Here is a 21,417-nt window from a genome sequence, read left to right as displayed (position 1 = left end):
GGTCAGACAAATGGAAGGAGAGGCATCCTCATTTGGAACAAAAGCTGTCTGTTTTTAAAGCCCCCGTAAATGGTTCAATATTTTAAAAGTTTTTTATTTTTTAAAAAGCAATGTTTAAAAACACTCGCGTTAAAAACATTGACTAGGATATTTTACATAAATTAAATAGTGGAAGATTTGAATAAATGTTCTGTATAACTAAAATAGAGTTTCTTTTCTGAAGAGAACTTTGGACTTTCACCTATACCTGACACCTGGGCCATTGTTCTCCGATTAAAGGTTCAATTTTTATCTATAGGAAAGTCATAATTCAAGATCAAAAAAGGAGCCCTTTTACGATGTTTTTACAATACCCCATCCTTGTTCCCCCGCCCTCCACCACCCAACTACTCCCCAGGAATATCTTTTTTTTTTTTTTTGGTGAGGAGTCTCACTCTGTCACCAGGCTGGCGTGCAGTGGTGCAATCTCGGCTCACTGCAACCTCTGCCTCCTGGGTTCAAGTGATTCTCCTGCCTCAGCTTCCCGAGTAACTGGGACTACAGGCATGCGCCACCACATCCAGCTAATTTTTGTATTTTAGTAGAGACAAGATTTCACCATGTTGGCCAGGCTAGTCTTGAACCCCTGACCTCAGGTGATCCACCCACCTTGGCCTCCCAAAGTGCTGGGATTACAGGCATGAGCCACCACACCTGGCCCCCAGGAATATCTTATATTAAATACAGGAGTTGATAGGCAGGCTTATCTCTCATTCCCACCCACATCCATCCCTCCTCCCCACCCTCTGATTAGCTGGAAAAATTTGGAAAGATGGAAAAGAGATTATTCCAGCACAGGGGAAGGAAGAACACTTGTCACATTGTCAGCAAAAACATATGATGCTCAGTTAAACTTGAATTTCAGATGTACAAGTAGTATTTTAGTATGTCTCAAATACTGCATTATTCATTGTTTATCTGACGTTCATATTTAACTGGGTGTCCTGTACTTTTATTTGCTAAATCTGACATCCCTGTTTGGCAAATCTGGGTCACAGGGTATCAGGCCAACTGGAAAAGACAGTTAAGGAATGAAAGATAAGTTTAGATGAAAGGGAAGAGGCCAATGGAGGACGAGTTGGACTTTATTCTGTAGAAAATGGGGAACAATTGAAGGTGTCAGTTTTTTTTTAAAGTAACATTTATTGTGGGATTTTTTTTCATTGTAAAAGCAAATATGTTAATTGTGCTGCATTTGGAAAGTACAGAAAAGTATAAAAGAATATAATTACCCATAATTTCACCAACCAGCAATAACAACTATTGGCACCTTACTGTTAACTGCCTGCAAGTTGATGCCAGTTTTCACCTTCTCAAGCCTATTTTGACAGCTCTATTGAAAACTGGAACCATATCGACTGCTCTTCATACCCCCTTTCTGCTTTATTTTTTCCTCCATAATATTTATTTCCTCCTTAGAACCTTAATGTGAAAAAAAAAATTTCCTCCTAATGTATGATTCATTTGGTTAGCTGATTTACTGCCTGGCTCTCAGTGGGTGGGGCTTCTGTCTACTTTATTCACTGTAATAAAAGTGCCTAGAATTATGCCTGACACATAGTAATAAGTATCCATTGTAATGAACAAATAAGTTATCCTTCTGGTTTCTTTTCTCTGACTATATATGCTTTTGATTACTTCCTTATGTAACCATAATAGATTTGTTGCCCAACAGGCACAGAAAGTCAGTAAGCTGAAACCTGGTTGCAGCAGAGAAAGAGGTTTAATCGTAGGGCCGCCAAATGAAGACATGGAAGGGAACTTCAAATCCATCTCCCCAAATAATTTGGAGCTAGAGATTTTAAAGATTTTGGAGTGGGCCAAAGTGATTGGCTGAAGAGTGCAGGGTGAAGTCATGGGACAAGGAGATGAAGAAGCTGTATTAACGAGTTGAGAAAACAGTTCCTTTGTGGAGGTCTTAAACTAGTTGTTATCAGCTGTTCTGCTAAAATGCAGGATCTGCTTCAGCAATTCTTTAAAAAAATTTTTTTTAATTAATAATTTTTTTTTGTAGAGATGGGATCTTGCTTTGTTGCCCAGGCTGGTCTCGAACTCCTGGCTTCAAGCAATCCTCCTGTCTTGGCTGATTCTTATGTCAGAAATCCTACCTAGAGCAACAATGGGGATATGACTGGTCAGTATCTAGTGTTACATGACTTTTGGTTTCAAGGAAGTGAGTCAAAGTGCAGTCTGATTAAGGCTTAATTATAATTATATTTCTGTCCAGAATTATCGTTAACCCTGTGAGGATGGCTTCACTTAGGGAAAATTTTTAGACATGAAACTACTGGGCCAAACAGTCTTAGGTGCATTTTAAAATAATTTTCGTATATATTGCCCACACACAGTCCAGAGGGGCTAAACTGGCTCGCATTGCAGCTGCAGGATTGTGGAGTGCCTGCACTGAAGTTTGCAATAGAGGGAAGAGGAGATGAGCACTGCTCCATCCAGTAGGAGGTGTAAGGGTTGGGAGATCCCTTGCGAAGAGCTGGAAACTCAGATCTGGGGTTGTGGGGATGGAAGGTGGGCTCTGCGGTGATATGGGAGTTCATCTGTGTATTCTTTTGCCAGGACCTCCATAACAAAGTACCACAGGCTGGGTGGCTCTAGCAACAGCAATTTATTTTCTCAAAGTTCTGGAGGCTGAAAGTCCAAGATCAAGGTTGTTGCTTCTGAGGCCGCTCTCCTTGGCTTACAGATGGCCGTCTACTCAGTGAGTCCTCACAAGGTCTTTCCTCACGTGGAGCATCCCTGGTGCCCTTCTGTGTGTCCAAATCTCCTCTTCTTATGAAGACGCCAGTCAGATTAGACAAAGGTCCGCTCTGATGGGCTTATTTTAACTCTGAGGACTAAACTCTGACCTTTTTCCTTCTCTTGCCCAAATTTCTACCTAAGGGGCCTGGGGAGTCATGCCCTACAAACTGTAAAGTCTCATCAGAGGGGTTTTATTTAACCCTAATGTGGCCTACTTTCCAAACTGGCTCTGGCGTAACATTATATAACAAATAAGGAAAGAAATCAAAATATTTTAACCCCAAATGTATTTCCTTGCCATATCTTGAAATTGCCCTGCAAAGTTGTCTCTTGAGGGGGAAAAATCTACATTCTATAGATAATCCCCTTTTCCCTTTTTTTCAGGTCCAGGAGATAATCAAGAGTCTGGCACCCTTTTTGAGTCTAATAAAAAACATTTATAATCTATTCTCTCTGAAGCCTGCTACCTGAAGACTTCCTCTGCACATTAAGAACTTTGTGCCGGGTGCGGTGGCTCACTCCTGTAATCCCAGCACTTTGGGAGGCCGAGGCAGACAGATCACCTGAGGTCGGGAGTTCGAGACCAGCCTGACCAACATGGAGAAATCCCATCTCTACTAAAAATACAAAAAATTAGCCAGGCGAGGTGGTGCATGCCTTAATGCCAGCTATTTGGGAGGCTGAGGCAGGAGAATGGCTGGAACCTGGGAGGCGGAGGTTGCAGTGAGTCGAGATCATGCCATTGCACTGCAGTCTGGGTGACAGAGTGAGACCTTGTCTCAAAAAAAAAAAAAAAAAAGGAACTTTTCTCTCCACAGTTCTTTATCTCAACCCAGACATTTCCTTTCCATTGATCCCAGGTCTTCAGATAAACTCAACCAACTGTCAACCAGAAAATGTTTAAATCTACTTATAACCTGGAAGCCCCCTACTTTGAGTCATCCTGCCTTTCTGAACCTAACCAATGTACATCTTAAATGTACTTGATTGAAGTATCATGTCTCCAAAAAATGTATGTATGAAACTAGGCTGTGCCCTAACCACCTCAGGCACGTGTTCTCAGGATCTCCTGAGGGATGTGTCATGGGCCATGGCCACCCATATTTGGCTCAAAATACATCTCTTTGAATATTTTATAGAGTTTGACTCTTTGTCAACAATTTAATCAACTTTCAAAGGCCCTATTTCCAAATATAGTCACATTTTGAGGTTCTTGGAGTTAGGGCTTCATCATACAAGTTTGGAGCAGTGGGTGAGAGGGACACAATTCAGCCCGCGGAAATCTGCATAGAAGTGTTGAGACCATGGGAGAGACAGACATCCACCACAAACCTCCCCGCATCTGGAAGGCAGCACTCTGTACTCCTGAGTCTCTCAGGGCCAACCAGATCCTCCTCATGCCTCCTGAAATGAGATTTCAAAACTGCTTGCCATCCAAGTGACCTCCTCTCAAGGCAGTCCGGTTTGTGGTTACCTTTATTAAAATGCGCTTCCCAGAGTGAGTTACCAAGAGCTCTGTGTTAGGCTCTGGACACGGTACTTCTGTGGTACAAGAATATTACATAGTCTGATGTGTTCTGATAGGGGCATTTAGATCCTCAAACCCAAGCATATTTTTATTTCTTCTTGCCACTTTTCTCTCAACCACTTTTCTCTGATGTCATTTATTGTAGAAGCAGCATAACCATAGCAAATAACTGGGTAGCGCGGCCTAGCCAAGTTGACATATAAAATTAACCATTCCACCGGCCAATCCAATAATTTAAATAATCTAGATAACTGAGTCAAGTGAAGGCCAGGCCTTTTCAGCTTCTTCCCCCTGCCCTTGCTCCTAAGTTGGAGTCGCGGTGTTAGGAGACTGCAGTTTCTCCTGGCAGAGGGAGAGGAGTGAGACCACCATGAGGCTCTCCCATTTGCACAGGCGCAGCAGCCCTTAAACTATCTCTGGATTTATGCTTCTATGTTTTAATGGGTTTCTCTAAGGAAGAAAGGGAGCTTTACATTTTGTTGGGGTTTTTAATCTCATGACTGATCCTTTGGTTGAGCAATTCGGCCCAATGTTATATTGACTGCTATATATAAACTGACCTTTGTTGCTCCATTTATTTTGATGGCCCTCCTATTTTTTTTTCTTTCTGTTTGCATGTATATAATCTCTATAGAAAACTTTAAACTCATTTTTAATGGGATGATATACATGCAAACAGAAAGCAAACATTTTAATCATTCTGGTATTTTAAACAGAACCTTTTTTATGGCTAAGTGCTGTGACTCATGCCTGTAATCCCAGCACTTTGGGAGGCCGAGAAGGGCTGATCACTGGAGGTCAGGAGTTCAACACCGGCCTGATCAACATGGTGAAACCCTGTCTCTACTAAAAATACAAAAATTAGCCAGGCATGGTGGCACAGCCCTGTAATCCCAGCTACTTGGGAGGCTGAGGCAGGAGAATCGCTTGAACCTGGGAGGCGGAGGTTGCAGTGAGCTGAGATCGCACCATTGCACTCCAGCCTGGGCAACCAAAGCAAAACTCTGTCTCGAAAAGAAAAGAAAAGAAAAAGAAAAAGAAAAAGAAAGAAAGAAAAAGAAAGAAAGAAACAAAGGAAGGAAGGAAGGAAGGAGGAAAGAAAGAGATAAAGAAAGAAAGAAAGAAAAAAAGAAAGAAAGGAAGAAAACCCTGTTTTTACTACCTCCTGTTTCTAATTTCTATTTTTAACTAAATAAAATCTAGCTCTCTTGTTGGGAGACTGGTTATAGGGTATCTCTGTGTAAGCTGTCCCTTGACTTCATTTCGACCCCACCGTCCCTGACTTATCTTGAAGCCTAAAAACCCTTTTGAAATCCTGTGTGCATTTTACTTTTCTTATAATATTCTTTCTAGTCACCGTTCAAATGCATTTTAAGTCATTTGCCTTGAGGCTTTCGAAAAAGATAGTGCCTATTCACACTGAAACCAGCCACATATGAAGAGTCCCATTTTTCCACGTCCTCATCAGCTCTGGACATTTTTGAAAAATTTTGCCAATCTGATGAGTACAAAGTTTATCTCATTTTTGTATTTGTATCGCATTATTTGTATTTTCCTGAGTAGTAGGGAAGGAGTTGAACTTTTTCTTAATTTTAGAATTTATTTTAGAATTCCTTTGAATTTCTATTTTTATTTCTATCCATTGTTCATTTTCCACAGTTTTCCTATTTTAACTAAAATATTTTACTTTGGAAAAACTTAATATAGAAAATAATAGAAAATCATATAACAAGCACCTTATAACCACAACCTAGAATTAACAAATACAAACATTTTGCTATGTTTGCCTCAGATTTTTAAAAATTAAATATTACAGATTTAATTTTTTAAATTTTAATCTCAAAAAAATTTAAGATTCCCTCTGTCCATTGAGTTCTCTTCTTAGTTCCATTCCTCTCTCTCTCTTTCTCTCTCTCCTCCCGGAAGCAAACACTGCCATAAATTTAGTATGTATCCTTTCAGGCCTTGTGTTTAAACTTCTATCACATATATGGAAACTGCAAACTATATGAAGTGTTGTGTGTTTCTAAGTGTATATAAATCACCACATATTCATTACTGTTTTGAGACCTAGCCATATGACTACATACAGAGCACTGGTTTTCCATCAGAGGTTTTGTCCCCCAGGGACATTTGCTCATGCTTGGAGACATTTTTGTTTGTCACAACTAGGGGATAGGAGTGCTACTGGAATCTAGTGGTAGAGGCCAGGGATGCTGGTAAACATCCTACAGTGCACAGGGCCACCACACACCAAAGAATTATCCAGCCTAAAATGTCAACAGTGCTATCATTGAAAAATCCTGATATAGGATTGATTTATTTATTTTATTTTATTTTTTTTTGAGACGGAGTCTCACCCTGTCGCCCAGGCTGGAGGGCAGTGGCGCGATCTCGGCTCACTGCAAGCTCCGCCTCCCAGGTTCCCGCCATTCTCCTGCCTCAGCCTCCCGAGTAGCTGGGACTACAGGCGCCGGCCACTACGCCTGGCTAATTTTTTGTATTTTTAGTGGAGACAGGGTTTCACCGGGTTAGCCAGGATGGTCTTGATCTCCTGACCTCGTGATCCGCCCGCCTCAGCCTCCCAAAGTGCTGGGATTACAGGCGTGAGCCACCGCGCCCAGCCAATATTAATACTGTTACATGCATCTCTGAGTGCACATGTGCAAGGTTTTCTCTAGAGGGGCAGAATCATACAGGGTGTAAGAAGGCTCTAGAGGCTACCTGGGTTCAAGTCCCCATTCCACTATTTACTTACTGAATGACCTTTGGGACAAATTACTTAATCTCTCTTGATCTCCGTTGACTTGTCCTCAAAATGGGAATAATAATACTTCTCTATATAAATGAGTTAATACGCAAAATGCTTGGGACTGTGCCTGGCACATGGTAAGCATTCAAGAAATGTTAGCTTTTATTTACTGGTAGTAGTATTTTCATCATCATCATTATTGTTACAGAACCTTGAAATGAAAGTACACCGTTTAAATTCTACTAAATATTTTTAAATTATTGTAATTTATACTCTCACCAGTAGGGTATAGGAGTACCTATTTCTCCATGTCCTTGGCTATATTTGATATTCCAGACTTAAACTTAAGATATAAAATGATATCTTCTTTTATTTTAATTGGCATTTTCTTTTTTCTTTTTCTTTCTTTCTTTTTTTTTTTTTTTAAGGAAACGTCTTGCTCTGTTACCCAAGCTGGAGTGCAGTAGGGCGGCTAAAGTGCAGTGGCATGATCACGGCTCACTGCAGCCTCGATCTCGCAGGTTCATGCAATCCTCCCACATCAGCCTTCCAAGAAGCTGGGACTATAGGTGCGTGCCACCATGCCCAGCTAACTTTTGTATTTTTTGTAGAGACAGGGTTTCACCATGTTGTCCAGGCTGCTCTTGAACTCCTATGCTCAAGAAATCTGCCTGCCTTGGCCTCACAAAGTGCTGGAATTACAGGCATGAGCCAATGAGTTGAGCGTGCATTTTCAAGATTACTGTTTTCAAGTATTTATTGGTTAATTGGTTTTATTGCTCTGCAAATGTCCATTTCATTCTCTGTCCATTTTTTGATTTACTATTTAATGTTGTAAAACATAATGTAAAAAGTACTAAAAAAGAAAAAAACAATGTATTTATACAATTAAAAATTCACAAAATGTAATATGTCATACAAAGAAAAGCCTCTCTTCCACCCCTGTTCCCTGGCTAGTCAGTCCCTCTCCTTAGAGACAATCATTGTTAGTTATTAGATTCTTATCCTTCCAGAAAGAACTTATTTGGATATTCAAGAAAATAAGTATATTTTTTTCTACCCAAATGGTAGCATAGTACATACATTTTTCTGCATTATTTGTTTTTTCCTTTCTTCACATAACAACATATCTTGGCCATATTTTCCATATGTAAATAAGGAACTCCCTGATTCTTTTTTATTTCTATTCTGTTATAAAGCTGGGCTATAATTTATTTAAACATTTCCATACTGATGTACATTTAGGTTGTTTTCTAATATTTTGCTAATGCAAACATTACCACAAAGTCCAAAATAAATTTATATGTGTGAGTATATCTGTAGACTAAATTCCCAGAGGTGGAGTTTCTGGGATAAAGGGAATGAGCATTTGTAGTTTTGAAACATATCACATTATTTTCCTCCATAGACATTCTACCAATTCACATAGGCCCGGAAATGTGAATCCTGAGGCAGGGGAAGCTTCTGTAGCTGGAATCGTGATGCAGGGAGGCTTATGTAACATTGTGGGGCTGTCTAGTCTGACAACTGAGCTGCCTCTAGCCTTCACTGGCCTCTGATAAGGTGTCTCATCCCATTAGTCTTGGCAGGTCCCCTCCAGATCTGTGCACTCACTGCTGCGTGGCTCTGTGTCTGCTTTCTTGTGTGTGACAGCTGTCTCATGTGCATGAGGCTCTGCATCATTTCCTGTTCTATGGCTAATTTTTATAAACTCTATGCCTCAGAATTGGCTTGGAAGTCCTTTGGAACTAACACAATACCAACTATCTCAAGACCCTAGCCCTTGCAAACTGGAGGCATTTGGTTTCAGACTACTGAGCCTACTAAGAGTTTAAGATATCCATTCAAGGGCTGGGCACAGTGGCTCACACCTGTAATCCCAGCACTTTGGGAGGCTGAGGCAGGTGGGTCATCTGAGGTCAGGAGTTCAAGACCAGCCCGGCCAACGTGGTGAAACCCTGTCTCTATTAAAAATACAAAAAATTAGCTGGATTTGGTGGCAGGTGCCTGTAATCCCAGCTACTTGGGAGGCTGAGGCAGGAGAATCGCTTGAACCGGGGATTCAGAGGTTGTAGTGAACCGAGATCACGCCATTGCACTCCAGTCTGGGCAATAATAGTGAAACTCTGTCTCAAAAAAAAAAAAAGAAGAAAGAAAAAAATATATGTATATATATATCTCCATTCAGTCCAGTGGATGGATGACCCAGGATAACAATAATAATTCTGAGAGAGTAAAGCACCTTTGAAACACTGTAGATTCTCATTTTTTATGTCTAAATTTCCTTCCTCATGAAGCCATCAGTACCTGTTTGGTGACAGTTGTTTGAAACTCTCCACTGGTGTTCATATGAGTATTTTCATTCTCTCTGCTGGGTTGCCCAGCTTCATTGAAATACCAATGTTCTTTTAAAATATTTGTTTATCATTTTTAAAGATTACTATTTGTTTTCATTAATGCTGAAACAAGAAAGAATAAAGAAGACTTAATGTGGAATAGGAAACCTGGAATTAAGTCTGAGATCTGTCATTTATTAGCTGGATGAGCTGGAACAATTAGTAGTGTCTCTAAACCAGGGGTTATCAATGTGTGAGCCTCCATCAGGAGCATCGACTTCTCCGGAGAATTTGCTTAAGATGTCAATCATCAGACTCCACCAAGGACCTGTTGAAAGAGAAAGTCTCTACTGGAGTTCAGCAAATCTGAATTTTAACAAGTTTTCCAAGTGATTCTGAAGAATACTGAGTTCCTTTTTTGAGAAAGGATAAAGATAATTTCTTACAGGTGAGACTTAAATGAGGTAATATAAGCAAAATAAATCTATAAATCAGAGTCATAATGTCAAACGCCTTCAAGGGCCAAGGAGACGTGAGGTAGCAGAGCGGTGGGGAACATAGCCACCCTCTCTAAAGGCATCTACATTATCATTATTTTCTAAATCATCATGCCAGTCAAACAAAACCTGTCAAAAGTTAAATTCTGCTTCTAGGGGCCAGCAGTTTAGGAGTATAAGTAAAACAATTTACAGATGTTAGACTGTTTTAATTTAACCCTAAAACAAACAAAAAGAAAGGTCTGGAGGTATAACATTTCTGAAAGTCTTTGGTTTACAGCAGTTGCTATAAGGGGAGCCACATAATTTATAGTCCAAACTGGACATTTCTGAAAGTGAAAGGAGGTGCTATTAATAATTACACAAGGACAAAGTGAAACCCAGGATGTTTCCAGGCAAAGCAGAGTGTATGATCACTCTGGCTATTATTATAATAATCATCCACAAGCCCTGTTTGACCTAAGATTAAGATCAGACAAAAATTAATGGTGTACTTCTTGCTGGGGACAGACGGCTGATAATGGAGAGTGAGGAGGTGAGGGTGGAAGCTGTACCAAGAGAAGGGGTAGGGAGGAAGCACCCTTTCCCTTAAGACAAGAGGCAAGGAGGGAAGGTTAGGACATGAATGTACAGAAGGGAATGTATGTAACACTGGTTGATATATTCCTAGTCATAACAAAAGCCATAGAAGGCAAGTCAGGGATCAGAGAAGCACCAAGAAGGAAGAAGAAGAACATATAGACAGAATTGGCAAAGCAAAGAATGGGCACGGAGACACCAGCATACTGGAGACATACAGAGAAAAAATCAACAGAGGACAGACTACTACAGGTGTTGTGGGGAGGCAGAAGATCACCAGGGGCAAGAGCAAAGTGCAAAAACAAAGAACAACTTTTTAGAAAGGAAGTTCCTTGCCTATCCTACTGAGCTAGGGAGTGGTTGGTTGACCCTGTGACTGGAAATTCCCCAAGGTAGGTGATGATAACCTCCACATTTTCACAAAATTCTGTGAGGAGCCAAAGCACCTGAGGTAGAGAATTGTCCTTCCCCTACTTTCCAGATGCTCTACCAAGGCTTGAACTTTGCATACAAGATGCCCAAAGCATTGCAGTGAACTGGCTGTGACCTTTCAGTAGGCATCACCACCCACCCCTCCACTCCCTACTCAGAGCTGATTGGGAAATCCCCCATAAGTGGTGTTTGGTGCCCCGGTCATTCTGATCTTAGTCAACCACCATACAAACATACCTTTAGTCCAAAGTTCAGGACAACTTATTTCACTTTATAAGCAGCCTATTACACATTCAAAGTATCCATTTGTTCTCAAGAGGTAGCAAGGTAGGACTGCCCATCTGTTTTCCTCTCTTTATAATATTTTCTAGATCCTAAATTTTACTCTTTTCTATCATTTCTTTATTTTTTTCTCCCTCTTCTTTTCCTCTCTCTCTGCTCTTCTAACTAATTGGCAGAATCTCTGACCTCCACTTTCTCTGACTCCCTTCTCCCTTCCTAGAAACAGTATCCACAGTGGACTCCGGGGCTCCTACAGACTTGGCACAGCTTCCTACAGTCTTGAAACAGCCCTGTTGTTCTGTCATGGCCAGTGGGCAGTTTGTGAACAAACTGCAAGAGGAAGTGATCTGCCCCATCTGCCTGGACATTCTGCAGAAACCTGTCACCATCGACTGTGGGCACAATTTCTGCCTCAAATGCATCACTCAGATTGGGGAAACATCATGTGGATTTTTCAAATGTCCCCTCTGCAAAACTTCCGTAAGGAAGAACGCAATCAGGTTCAACTCACTGTTGTGGAATCTGGTGGAGAAAATCCAAGCTCTACAAGCCTCTGAGGTGCAGTCCAAAAGGAAAGAGGCTACATGCCCGAGGCACCAGGAGATGTTCCATTATTTCTGCGAGGATGATGGGAAGTTCCTCTGTTTTGTGTGTCGTGAATCCAAGGACCACAAATCCCATAATGTCAGCTTGATCGAAGAAGCTGCCCAGAATTATCAGGTAGGCATTTGAGGTTTCTTCCCTGTTCCCCCATCAGCCCAGGAGTTCAGTGAGGCCCTGGAAACTGCTACCTTCCCACTGAGGGTTTGCACCCCATTGCCCCCACCCCTAGGGCTTGAGTGGGCAGCTCGCAGTCAGGCACAGTGGGTTCAAAGAGCTGAGTCTGGGGAACTGCTGACTCTCTAAATCAAGGTGCAATGGAGAATGGAAAGGATGTGAAAATTTGACTCAGAAGGTTTGGGCTCAAGCCCAGTCTTGTGAGTTTACTGTACAACCTGCAAGGAATCACTTTACCTCTCTGAGCCTCAGGTACCTCACCTTTCAAATGGCAAAAACAAAACAACTCTCTTAAAGTTGTTGGTAGGACAGATGAAGGGAAGTTTGTAGTTCTTTGATAATTCCAAAGCACCATCCATAGTCCTAGTTAGTCATAAATAACTATGTTCTGGTCATTTAGGTCACTTAAGGCTCCAGATTTCTCCCTTCTCAGCAACCCCTTTCCCCGCCAGCTTGAGAAAGGCGAGTCCTTAATAATTACACAAGGACTCACCTGGAGAGTGTCACCAGCTCTCCTAAGAGACCAGGAGGATTTTATGAGGCCAGAAATCTCCAGGCACAGCCTGTCCAAACGGCCCTCTTTCCGCAGGGGCAGATTCAAGAGCAGATCCAAGTCTTGCAGCAAAAGGAGAAGGAGACAGTACAAGTGAAGGCACAAGGTGTACACAGGGTCGATGTCTTCACGGTAAGAAAAACTCCATCCCACGATCTCTGGAAGCAGAAACATCTCTGCCAAAGCTCCTGGAATCCCCTATTACACTGACCCCTCAGAAAAAGATCCAGTGAGCCATGTCCTCTCCTCTGCGCCTCAGCACCTGACCCGCCAGGCGGCATCTCCTCCCGCGTCGGCCTCGCTATTACAGCGGGCTGACTGCTCAGTCTCCACCGGCAGACAAGGTGGGGCACGGAAAACCCGCGCTGGTCTTAGAATCGCAAGTACAGGTTTTTAAGGCCGAGCTGCGCCCTCAACGGATTCCCCAATTAGAAAATGAAGACATTGGCAGGGCGCGGTGGCTCACGCCAGTAATCACAGCACTCTGGGAGGCTGAGGATCGCTTGAGCCCAGGAGTTTGAGACCAGCCTGGGCAACATAGCGAGACTCTCCTCTTGATTAAAAAAAAAAGAAAGAAAACTAGCCGGGCGTGGTAGCACACGCCTGTAGTCCCAGCTACTAGAGAGGCTGGGAGGTGAAAGTATTGTTTGAGCCTGGGAGGATGAGGCTGCAGTGAGCCGTGATCGTGCACTGCACTCCAGCCTGAGTGACAGAGTGAGATCCTGTCTCAAAAAAAAAAAAAAAAAAAAAAAAAAAAAAAAAAAGACAGAAGGAAAATGAAGACATTGTGACCCCACTTACCTATTTTCCTGTGTGCGTGAAAGGAATAAAATCTATATGAAAGATTATAAACTGAAAAGCCTTCTGGAATTGTATTAGACAGTTCTTTGAGGCAAGTGGTAAACCATAAATTAATAATTTCGCTTAAAGCTGAGCACGTAGTAGGTGCTTTTAGAAGTTTGTTCTCCTCTCCTTTCCTTTCTTCCAGGTCTGCCCTGGCACATTGCTCTGCTTGGGAATTCCACATAAACTTAATAAAATTAATGGCTGAATAAAGTGGGCTAGAAGGACCTTCGAGGCCATCCTCTCACCCTCTGCCTGTCCCTGTTTCTTAGGACCAGGTAGAACATGAGAAGCAAAGGATCCTCACAGAATTTGAACTCCTGCATCAAGTCCTAGAGGAGGAGAAGAATTTCCTGCTATCACGGATTTACTGGCTGGGTCATGAGGGAACGGAAGCGGGGAAACACTATGTTGCCTCCACTGAGCCACAGTTGAACGATCTCAAGAAGCTCATTGATTCCCTGAAGACCAAGCAGAACATGCCACCCAGGCAGCTGCTGGAGGTGAGTCCCTTGGGGGCAGAATTGCAGAGAGGTAGCAGCCCATCCCTAGTCTCAGGTCAGAGCATGGACCACTGGCAGAATACCTGAGATTGCCCCAACCATCCTACCTCTAGCCCAGTGCTGTCCAATAGAAATATGTGAGCCGCAAGTATTAGAATGAAAATGTGAGCCACATATGTAATTCATAAATATAATTCTGGCCACATGTATGATTTAGAAATGTAGTTTCAGCCACATATGGAATTACAAATTTTTCTAGTCACATTAAAATGATAAAAGTGAAATTAATTTTAATAAAATATTTTAACTCAATATATCTGAAATATTATCCTTTCAGCCTGTAATGAATATTTTAAAAGTATTAATGAGATATTTCACATTCTGGGTTTTTGGTGTTTTTTTTTTTTTTTTGTTTTTTTTTACACTGAGTCTTTGAAATTGTGTGTATATTTTTCACTTTGGCACATCTCAATTCAGATGCTAAATTGTCAATTGTTAAAGTAAAATATAGTCTTACCAAATCAATAAAGTTGTGTTTAATGGAAAAAGTACTTTACCCTTCTTCTATTTATTTTATTTTATTTTTTGAGATGGAATCTTGCTCTGTTGCCCAGGCTGGAGTACAGTGGCGCGATTTTGGCTCATTACAACTTCCGCCTCCTAGGCCCAAGTCCCGAGTAGCTGGGATTACAGGTCCCCACCACCACGCCCAGCTAATTTTTGTATTCTTAGCAGACATGGGGTTTTACCATGTTGGCCAGGCTGGTCTCGAACTCCTGACCTCAAGTGATCTGCCCACCTCAGCCTCCCAAAGTGCTGGGATTACAGGCGTGAACCACCATGCCTGGCCTCTATTTTTAATTTAAATTTGAATTAGTAAAAATCAAATTAAAAATTCAGTTCTTTGTCACACTAGCCACAATTTCCAATGTTCAGTAGCCACATGTGGTTGGTGGCTACCATATTGGACAGTGCAGGTCTAGCTGGTGCTTAAAACAAGCTGAGATGATTCCTCCTCAAGTCATCTATTCTCCCACAGGTTCAAAAACCTATTTATTTGTTTTAAGAAAGATCATGCAAAGCCATTCTAGCCTTTCTCCTGCCCTGGCTAGCAGGGCTCCCTTGTTCAGTCTCAGAGCCAAATTCATCTTCTAAATCTCACTCTTCTCTTCTTCACTCAGTTCTTCTTGAGGTCAAAACACTTTTCTGCTTACTGGCAGAGCAGTGCTTCTTGGAGAAGCCCTTCGTGGTGGGGAGAGGGGAGGAGGATGGGGTAAGAGAGACTTGGAGGGGTTCTTACTCCTCCTGCTCTGCCCCACACCCAGCAGGCTCTGTATCTCCTCCTTGGCTCCTGGGAATCAGCCAAGCGCTGAGGCTGTGCTATTTCTCTTTCTCTTCTAGGATATCAAAGTCGTCTTGTGCAGGTATGATGGGCCACCCCAAATGTATTTTGCCTACTGATTCATCCACATACAATTCTCAGCGTATATCCAAATGCAGTCAACATTCCTCTCTCAGAAATACCCACCCACCTCTAACTTTGCATTCATACATTTAGGCTGCAGCCGGGGAATGCCTATGCCAACCATATTAGCATGTGGTCGGTTGTTAAAGAAACCAGCTGTTTTCTCAGGCTTCCTCCTTCTTCAGCACAGATTCTACTATTTCCTGAATGCCCCCTTGCTCAACTGAATAGCTCCTGGGTCCCCTACTCTGTCTCCCTGACCCTGTTTTTTTCCCTCCTCTCTGTCTCCATCTCCCATCTTCATTTCCATATCTCCCTATGCCCTACCTCACTCCTGCCCCATATCCCTAGCCCTGACTTTCTGACTCCCAGCTCACTATCCCTTAACCGCCAGGTCTTCTTTTTTTTTTTTTTTTTTTTGAGATGGAGCTTTGTTCTTGTTGCTCAGGCTGGAGTGCAGTGGTGCAATCTCAGCTCACTGCAACCTTTGTCTCCCAGGTTCAAGTGATTCTCCTGCCTCAGCCTCCCAAGTAGCTGAGACTACAGGCGCTTGCCACCAAGCCTGGCTAATTTTCATATTTTTAGTAGAGACCGGGTTTTACCATGTTGGCCAGGCTAGTCTCGAACTCCTGACCTCAGGTGATCCACCCGCCTCAGCCTCCCAAAGTGCTGGGATTACAGGTGTGAGCCACCGCTCTCAGTTCTACCCCCAGGTCTTCATCCCCTCATTTCTCAACCCCATGTCTCAGATCCTCCTTCTCCCACACCTCATCCCCTGATCTCACCAACCAGCTCAACCACATCTTCCTAGAAGTGAAGAGTTTCAGTTTCTCAACCCAACCCCTGTTCCCCTGGAACTGGAGAAAAAACTCAGTGAAGCAAAATCAAGACATGACTCCATCACAGGGAGCCTGAAAAAATTCAAAGGTAAGGAAGAGGCTGTATTTTCTCTATTCACCTACTTCCAGGAGATTCTCTCCCTGCTCACTCCACTGAAATGGAACTGTGACTCATACATGCCAACAATCCCTGGGCCCTTCTAGTGCCAGACTTCTGGCTGAGTACTTTCCACGCATCAGTATGCCTCCTCCCAGGCATTTCTTACATTCTGTCTTCGTGATATGTTATTTATCTGCCTCCCTGACTCCTGCGAGAGCCATAGAGGGCCTGGACCTATTCCCCATGTGGACACCTGGCCTAGAGCAGTGGCTGTTGGGAAGTTGGTGATGAGTTGTCTGGTGGACCAGAGATGGCCTCAGGCAGGGACTGTCATCTCTGACTTCTCCTTCTCTGGTGCACACTGGTGTCTCCTCCTGCCTACAGAAGAGAAAATAAATTCAAAATCAGTGACATTCTGGGGAGAAACCTCTTCCAGCCTTACAGGGAAACAGAAATCAGCAGAACAGTAGTGGATGACTTGGGTTTTAGATGTTCGGCCAGATATTTTTCATAAACCTGTCTGTGTTTGCAACTAGGAAGAAGGGTTAGTATTTGTAAGGACTCCCCTTAATGTGAAGACTGTGTTGGTCTAAGGTGGGCATAAAGACGGCTAGATGGAATCTTCTGAAATTATCACCTGGAGTTCCACACCCACCTCCCCCACCCCAACCCCCAGCCCCCCATACACAAACACTTCCCCTTGGGACTACGGAAAAGGAGGACCAGGGCAATGCCCCAAGATCTCCACCCATTCAGCCGGGAATCTCCACTCGGCAGACATAAACAGGAAAGCATGTTTTGTTCTATTCTTAATTTTGTTGTCTGAGCTTTTCTTTTGTCCACTAACTGCTCTGCTTTGTCTAGCTCCTCCCATCCCACTGGGCATGATCTCAGCCGATCTAGCAACTTTATTTGTTTATTTATTTATTTATTTTTGACGGAGTTTTGCTCTTATTGCCCAGGATAGAGTGCAGTGGCGCAATCTCGGCTCACTGCAACCTCCGCCTTCTGGTTTCAAGCGATTCTCCTGCCTCAGCTTCCCAAGTCGCTGGTGTTACAGGCGCACACCACCACGCCCAGCTAGTTTTTTGTATTTTTAGTAGAGATGGGGTTTCACCGTGTTGGTCAAGCTGGTCTCGAACTGCTGACTTGTGATCCACCCATCTCAGCCTCCCACAGTGCTGGGATTACAGGCGTGAGCCACCACGTCCAGCCCGATCCAGCACCTTTATAGGCTCTTCAGGTCAAGAATAGTTTGGTTCTAGTTTGGAATTTCAATAAAGGAGCCCAGCCCTTTCCACTTCATCAGGTTTGGAGTTGGGGAGACTGGTGTGCTCTACTCTGTATCCCCCTTTTCTTTCCCTCTTTCACATACACAAACTCACACACACACAGTCCCCCAACTACCACCTGGCCCTATTTCCTTCTTTTTTTTTCTCTCTCTTATTTTTATTTTATTTTTACCCCAAAGAAGAAGGCACAATGGCCACCTGGCCCTATTAAAGCCTAGGAAATACAGGAGGTGGTAGGGAGTCTACTTATACCACAGGTCCAATCTCCACAGTTCTTATTATGAGGGTTGGTTCTCCCTGCTCGGGGTGACTGGGTCTGGAACACGTACATGGAGAAGGGTGTGGCTGGGCCCTGAAGCCGCTAAAGGCCCTTGTAGGTGAAGTGCTCCCAGGCAGTGTTTCCTATGCTCTAGGTTTGCAGACCCCTCCTAAGAGGGCCCCCGCGTCTCCCCTGAGCAGTCCCCATGACTGGGCTGGTGGCTCTCAGGGAAGCTGCCCACGCTTGTCCCACTACCTAGCCCCAGGCTGTCTTGTGCTGTCTTGGGGCTGCAGGACACTGGGGGAAGGGTGCTGGGGCCAGAAGTAGCTCCCCATCTAGGGGCTCCACCCTATAGTTCTCCACTCAGTCCAGCACCCCTACAGGAAATCTAGGCCAGGAATGGGCCATTGTCCCCAACTTCTGGGCTCATCCTCTACCTGCAAAAGGGGTCTCTTCTGGCAGGGGTGAACTGGGAGATGAAGGCACTCGGCCTCCCCTTGCAGGAGCTCTGTCTTCGTTCCCCCTCTCAAGCCCTCTTTCATGGGAAAGAGGGCAGGACTGCCATCCAGGCTTTAGGAGAGTGGGGCCCCCCCTTACCCCACCTGGCTCCTGGGTGGTTAGCCCTACAGGAGGCCTTCTGAAGCTAAAGGGTGAAGCCTCAAGGCACTCTTTGTCCTGAGCACCTACCTTTGTCAGGCAGTGAGAAAGGGGCTAGCTCTGCACTGTCCAATTTAGTAGCTGCTAGCCACATGTGCCGACAGGCACTTGAAATGTAGCTAGTCCAAATTTAAACATGCTATATGTGAAGAATCATTAATTTCACAAGATTGAGTGTAAAAAGAGACTGTAAAAGATAGCAATAATTTTTATAATACATGTTGAAATAACATTTTGAGAATATTGAGTTAAATAAAATATATAATTAAAGTTAATTTTACTAGTTTCTTTCTACTTTTTAAATGTGACTACTAGAAAATTTAAAAATATATAAGTGGCTCACATTTGTGACTCAGATTACATTCATCATTCATACTGGACAGTGCTGGGCTAGGCAGCCACCACAGGAAAGCAGAAAGGGCATCTCTCAAGGGTTGCATACCTTCCTGGTCCAATAAGAATATGAGAGACAAATGCAGCTTCTACTTCTCCCAGGCATTTCAAATTAGTGCCTCGCTGTGTGATAGTGAGTTCTTTGCTCAACCCCTCTGGACTCTCACCATTTCATCCCATTCTTTATTCCCCAGACCAACTCCAGGCTGATAGGAAAAAAGATGAAAACAGATTCTTCAAAAGCATGAATAAAAATGACATGAAGAGCTGTAAGTGAGAAATGATGGTTGGTTGCTTCTGCCATTTGGGGAAAGTGAGAAAAGGGGAAGAATTGTGTCTCTATGATTACATGAAGGCCAGATATAAGTGAATGCCCATTCCTCAGCCAATTGAGAGAACAGGCATATGGTTGTTTTATTATTTTAAACTCAGGTAACTCACAAAACAGTCACTAATCCCAAACTTTGAAGTATTCAGAAGTAATAGAAAGTTACAAATGTATTTCTTCACTCCTAGAGACAGGGAGGAAAAAGTGGGACAAGAAGGAGGCAGCTCCACCTCTGTAGTATTTGCTGCCCCTACAGGGCACCAGGTTTCGAGGCAAACTCCTCTGGGTGTGAGGTCAGTACAGCTCAGGGGATGGAGACCCACTGTAATAACAGCCTGTGCTAAAGTCATTAGATATGGTTCTGCCACCTAAGATAATAACAGAAGTACCATTTCTTAAAGGACCACTATGTCCGCATCTAATATTTCAAAACCCCACAACTATCCTCCAAGATAGGTGTTATTATCTGCAACTTACAGTGAGGTCCATGTAGCTTCCGGGAGGGGAGGTAAGTTACCCAGGTCATATGATTATTAAGTGAAAGAGAGAGAATCAGAACTCCTTTCTCCAAAGCCAGAAACTACAGAATGCATTCCAAAGCCAGAGAGCAGGATTTAGGGATCCTATTCCACCAGCATTTCTCCACAAAAGGAGCTACTGGTGTTTAGAAAGGCCATCTTTGTTATGCTCCATGACTTTTGCCCTGTTAAATGCTTAGTATCCCAGGCCCCAGAAAGCCCTATAAGCCAGTAGAGAACCACACTCTTGCTGTCACTGAGTCAACCTGAAAGGTTTCCACACTTCCCCCTGGGTGGGGAATGGGTCCCACTGAGAACCATTGACTGTTCTGATTGATGATGGCAGGGTGCTTGTTTTTGTTTTTAATTTGCAGCTTCTGGTTATCAAGACCAAATTGGTTTTCTCTCCCCAATTTTTAGGGGGCTTGTTACAGAAAAATAATCATAAAATGAACAAAACCTCAGAGCCCAGGTCATCTTCTGCAGGTAAGAGTCCTGTCTCTGAATACTAAGGGACCTCTAAGTCTACAGGTGGTCAAAATGCTGTATCCACCCAATTCCACTAAATGGAATAAATGAATAAATGAATGAATTCATTTATTCCATTTCCTCAGTTCCTCCCCAAATTACACCTCTGCCAGGAAACAGAGGGCGCTCCGACTTGTTCAGGTGTACTTTCTTGAGTTTCACCTCCATCCCTCCTGCTGTATGTAGAGCTCAGCTGTGCTGTCTGGCAATGGAGGATTGCTGCCGAGGTGCTCCCGCTGACCTCTTTTCTCCTTTCCTTCTCCCGCAAAGGCGGCAGAACTACATCGGGGCCACCAAATCACCACTCTTTAGCCCCATCCCACTCCCTGTTTCGGGCCTCGTCTGCTGGGAAAGTCACTTTTCCAGTATGTCTCCTGGCCTCTTATGATGAGATTTCTGGTCAAGGAGCCAGCTCTCAGGATACGAAGACATTCGACGCTGCGCTGTCCGAGGAGCTCCATGCGGCACTGAGTGAGTGGCTGACAGCGATCCGGGCTTGGTTTCGTGAGGTTCCTTCAAGCCAAGCCAGCTCAGAGAACACGAGGAGCGGTGGTGCTACACGGACTTCGGAGCATAGAGTGGCGCTGAGTGAGTGGCTGAGACCGACCACGGTTCTTGACTTAGTGGAATTGGGTCGAAGGAGTGGAGAATGGGAGGGCTCGGGCTACTGAGAGTGGAGATGGGGGCGGGGGTGGTGGTAAAGAGAGTTGGCGAAGGAATGGACGAGTTCTTGAGCAAAAGGAGGGGAAAAGACAATCTCCAGCCACCCGCCCCACGCTTGACTTCTTATCACTTTGGCTGTGGTGCCGCCTAGTGGAAAAAGGAAGTCCCTGCAGCAGTCCCCGCACTCTTTAAGCAGCTGTTTACCGAAGGCACCAGTTCAGCCAGGAGTGAAATCCAGAGATGAGCAACGCCAGCCTGGGTCACAGTCCATCAAACCCCATGAGCCCGACCACTCTCGCTCTTCTTTACATTCCCACGTCCCCCTTCTCTCCCAACCCCTCATATCAGCAAGGGAAATTAATTAATGAGATTTGATAAATCAGTAGATAGAATGAGGTCCCCATTCTGAAATATTTAGCAGACTGGAACCACCACGCAAGCCTCTGTAGGGGGTGGATGGAGACACTTCTAACTTTAATAAACTGTGACTGAACGTGGAA

The 21,417-nt window shown here is 43.7% G+C and overlaps 1 protein-coding gene and 1 long non-coding RNA gene across 18 annotated transcripts in view; both read left to right on the top strand.

Moving 5' to 3' along the window:
* TRIM31 (tripartite motif containing 31) overlaps positions 1-21,417 on the top strand; it is a 24,836-nt gene extending 3,419 nt beyond the window's left edge. Inside the window, exons 2-11 of one of the 17 annotated variants that reach the window (XM_063812851.1) lie at positions 9,650-9,857; positions 11,420-11,919; positions 12,566-12,661; positions 13,645-13,875; positions 15,277-15,299; positions 16,155-16,267; positions 19,075-19,149; positions 20,147-20,212; positions 20,660-20,842; positions 21,069-21,417. In XM_063812851.1, coding sequence (XP_063668921.1) covers positions 11,503-11,919; positions 12,566-12,661; positions 13,645-13,875; positions 15,277-15,299; positions 16,155-16,267; positions 19,075-19,149; positions 20,147-20,212; positions 20,660-20,842; positions 21,069-21,109 — 1,245 coding nt within the window. In that variant the 5' untranslated portion in view covers positions 9,650-9,857; positions 11,420-11,502 and the 3' untranslated portion in view covers positions 21,110-21,417. The other 16 variants (XM_063812848.1, XM_063812850.1, XM_009450889.5 and 13 more) reach the window with 16 other exon arrangements.
* Positions 2,611-3,240, top strand: LOC134810285 (uncharacterized). Its single transcript, XR_010157954.1, has 2 exons — positions 2,611-2,752; positions 3,178-3,240. It is a non-coding gene; the product is annotated as an uncharacterized LOC134810285 (long non-coding RNA).

The sequence above is a fragment of the Pan troglodytes genome, chromosome 5, assembly GCF_028858775.2.
Source record: "Pan troglodytes isolate AG18354 chromosome 5, NHGRI_mPanTro3-v2.0_pri, whole genome shotgun sequence".
In the NCBI taxonomy this organism is placed as follows: domain Eukaryota; kingdom Metazoa; phylum Chordata; class Mammalia; order Primates; family Hominidae; genus Pan; species Pan troglodytes.
Note: the sequence above shows the minus strand (reverse complement) of the source record. Positions and strands in the feature narration are given on the sequence as shown.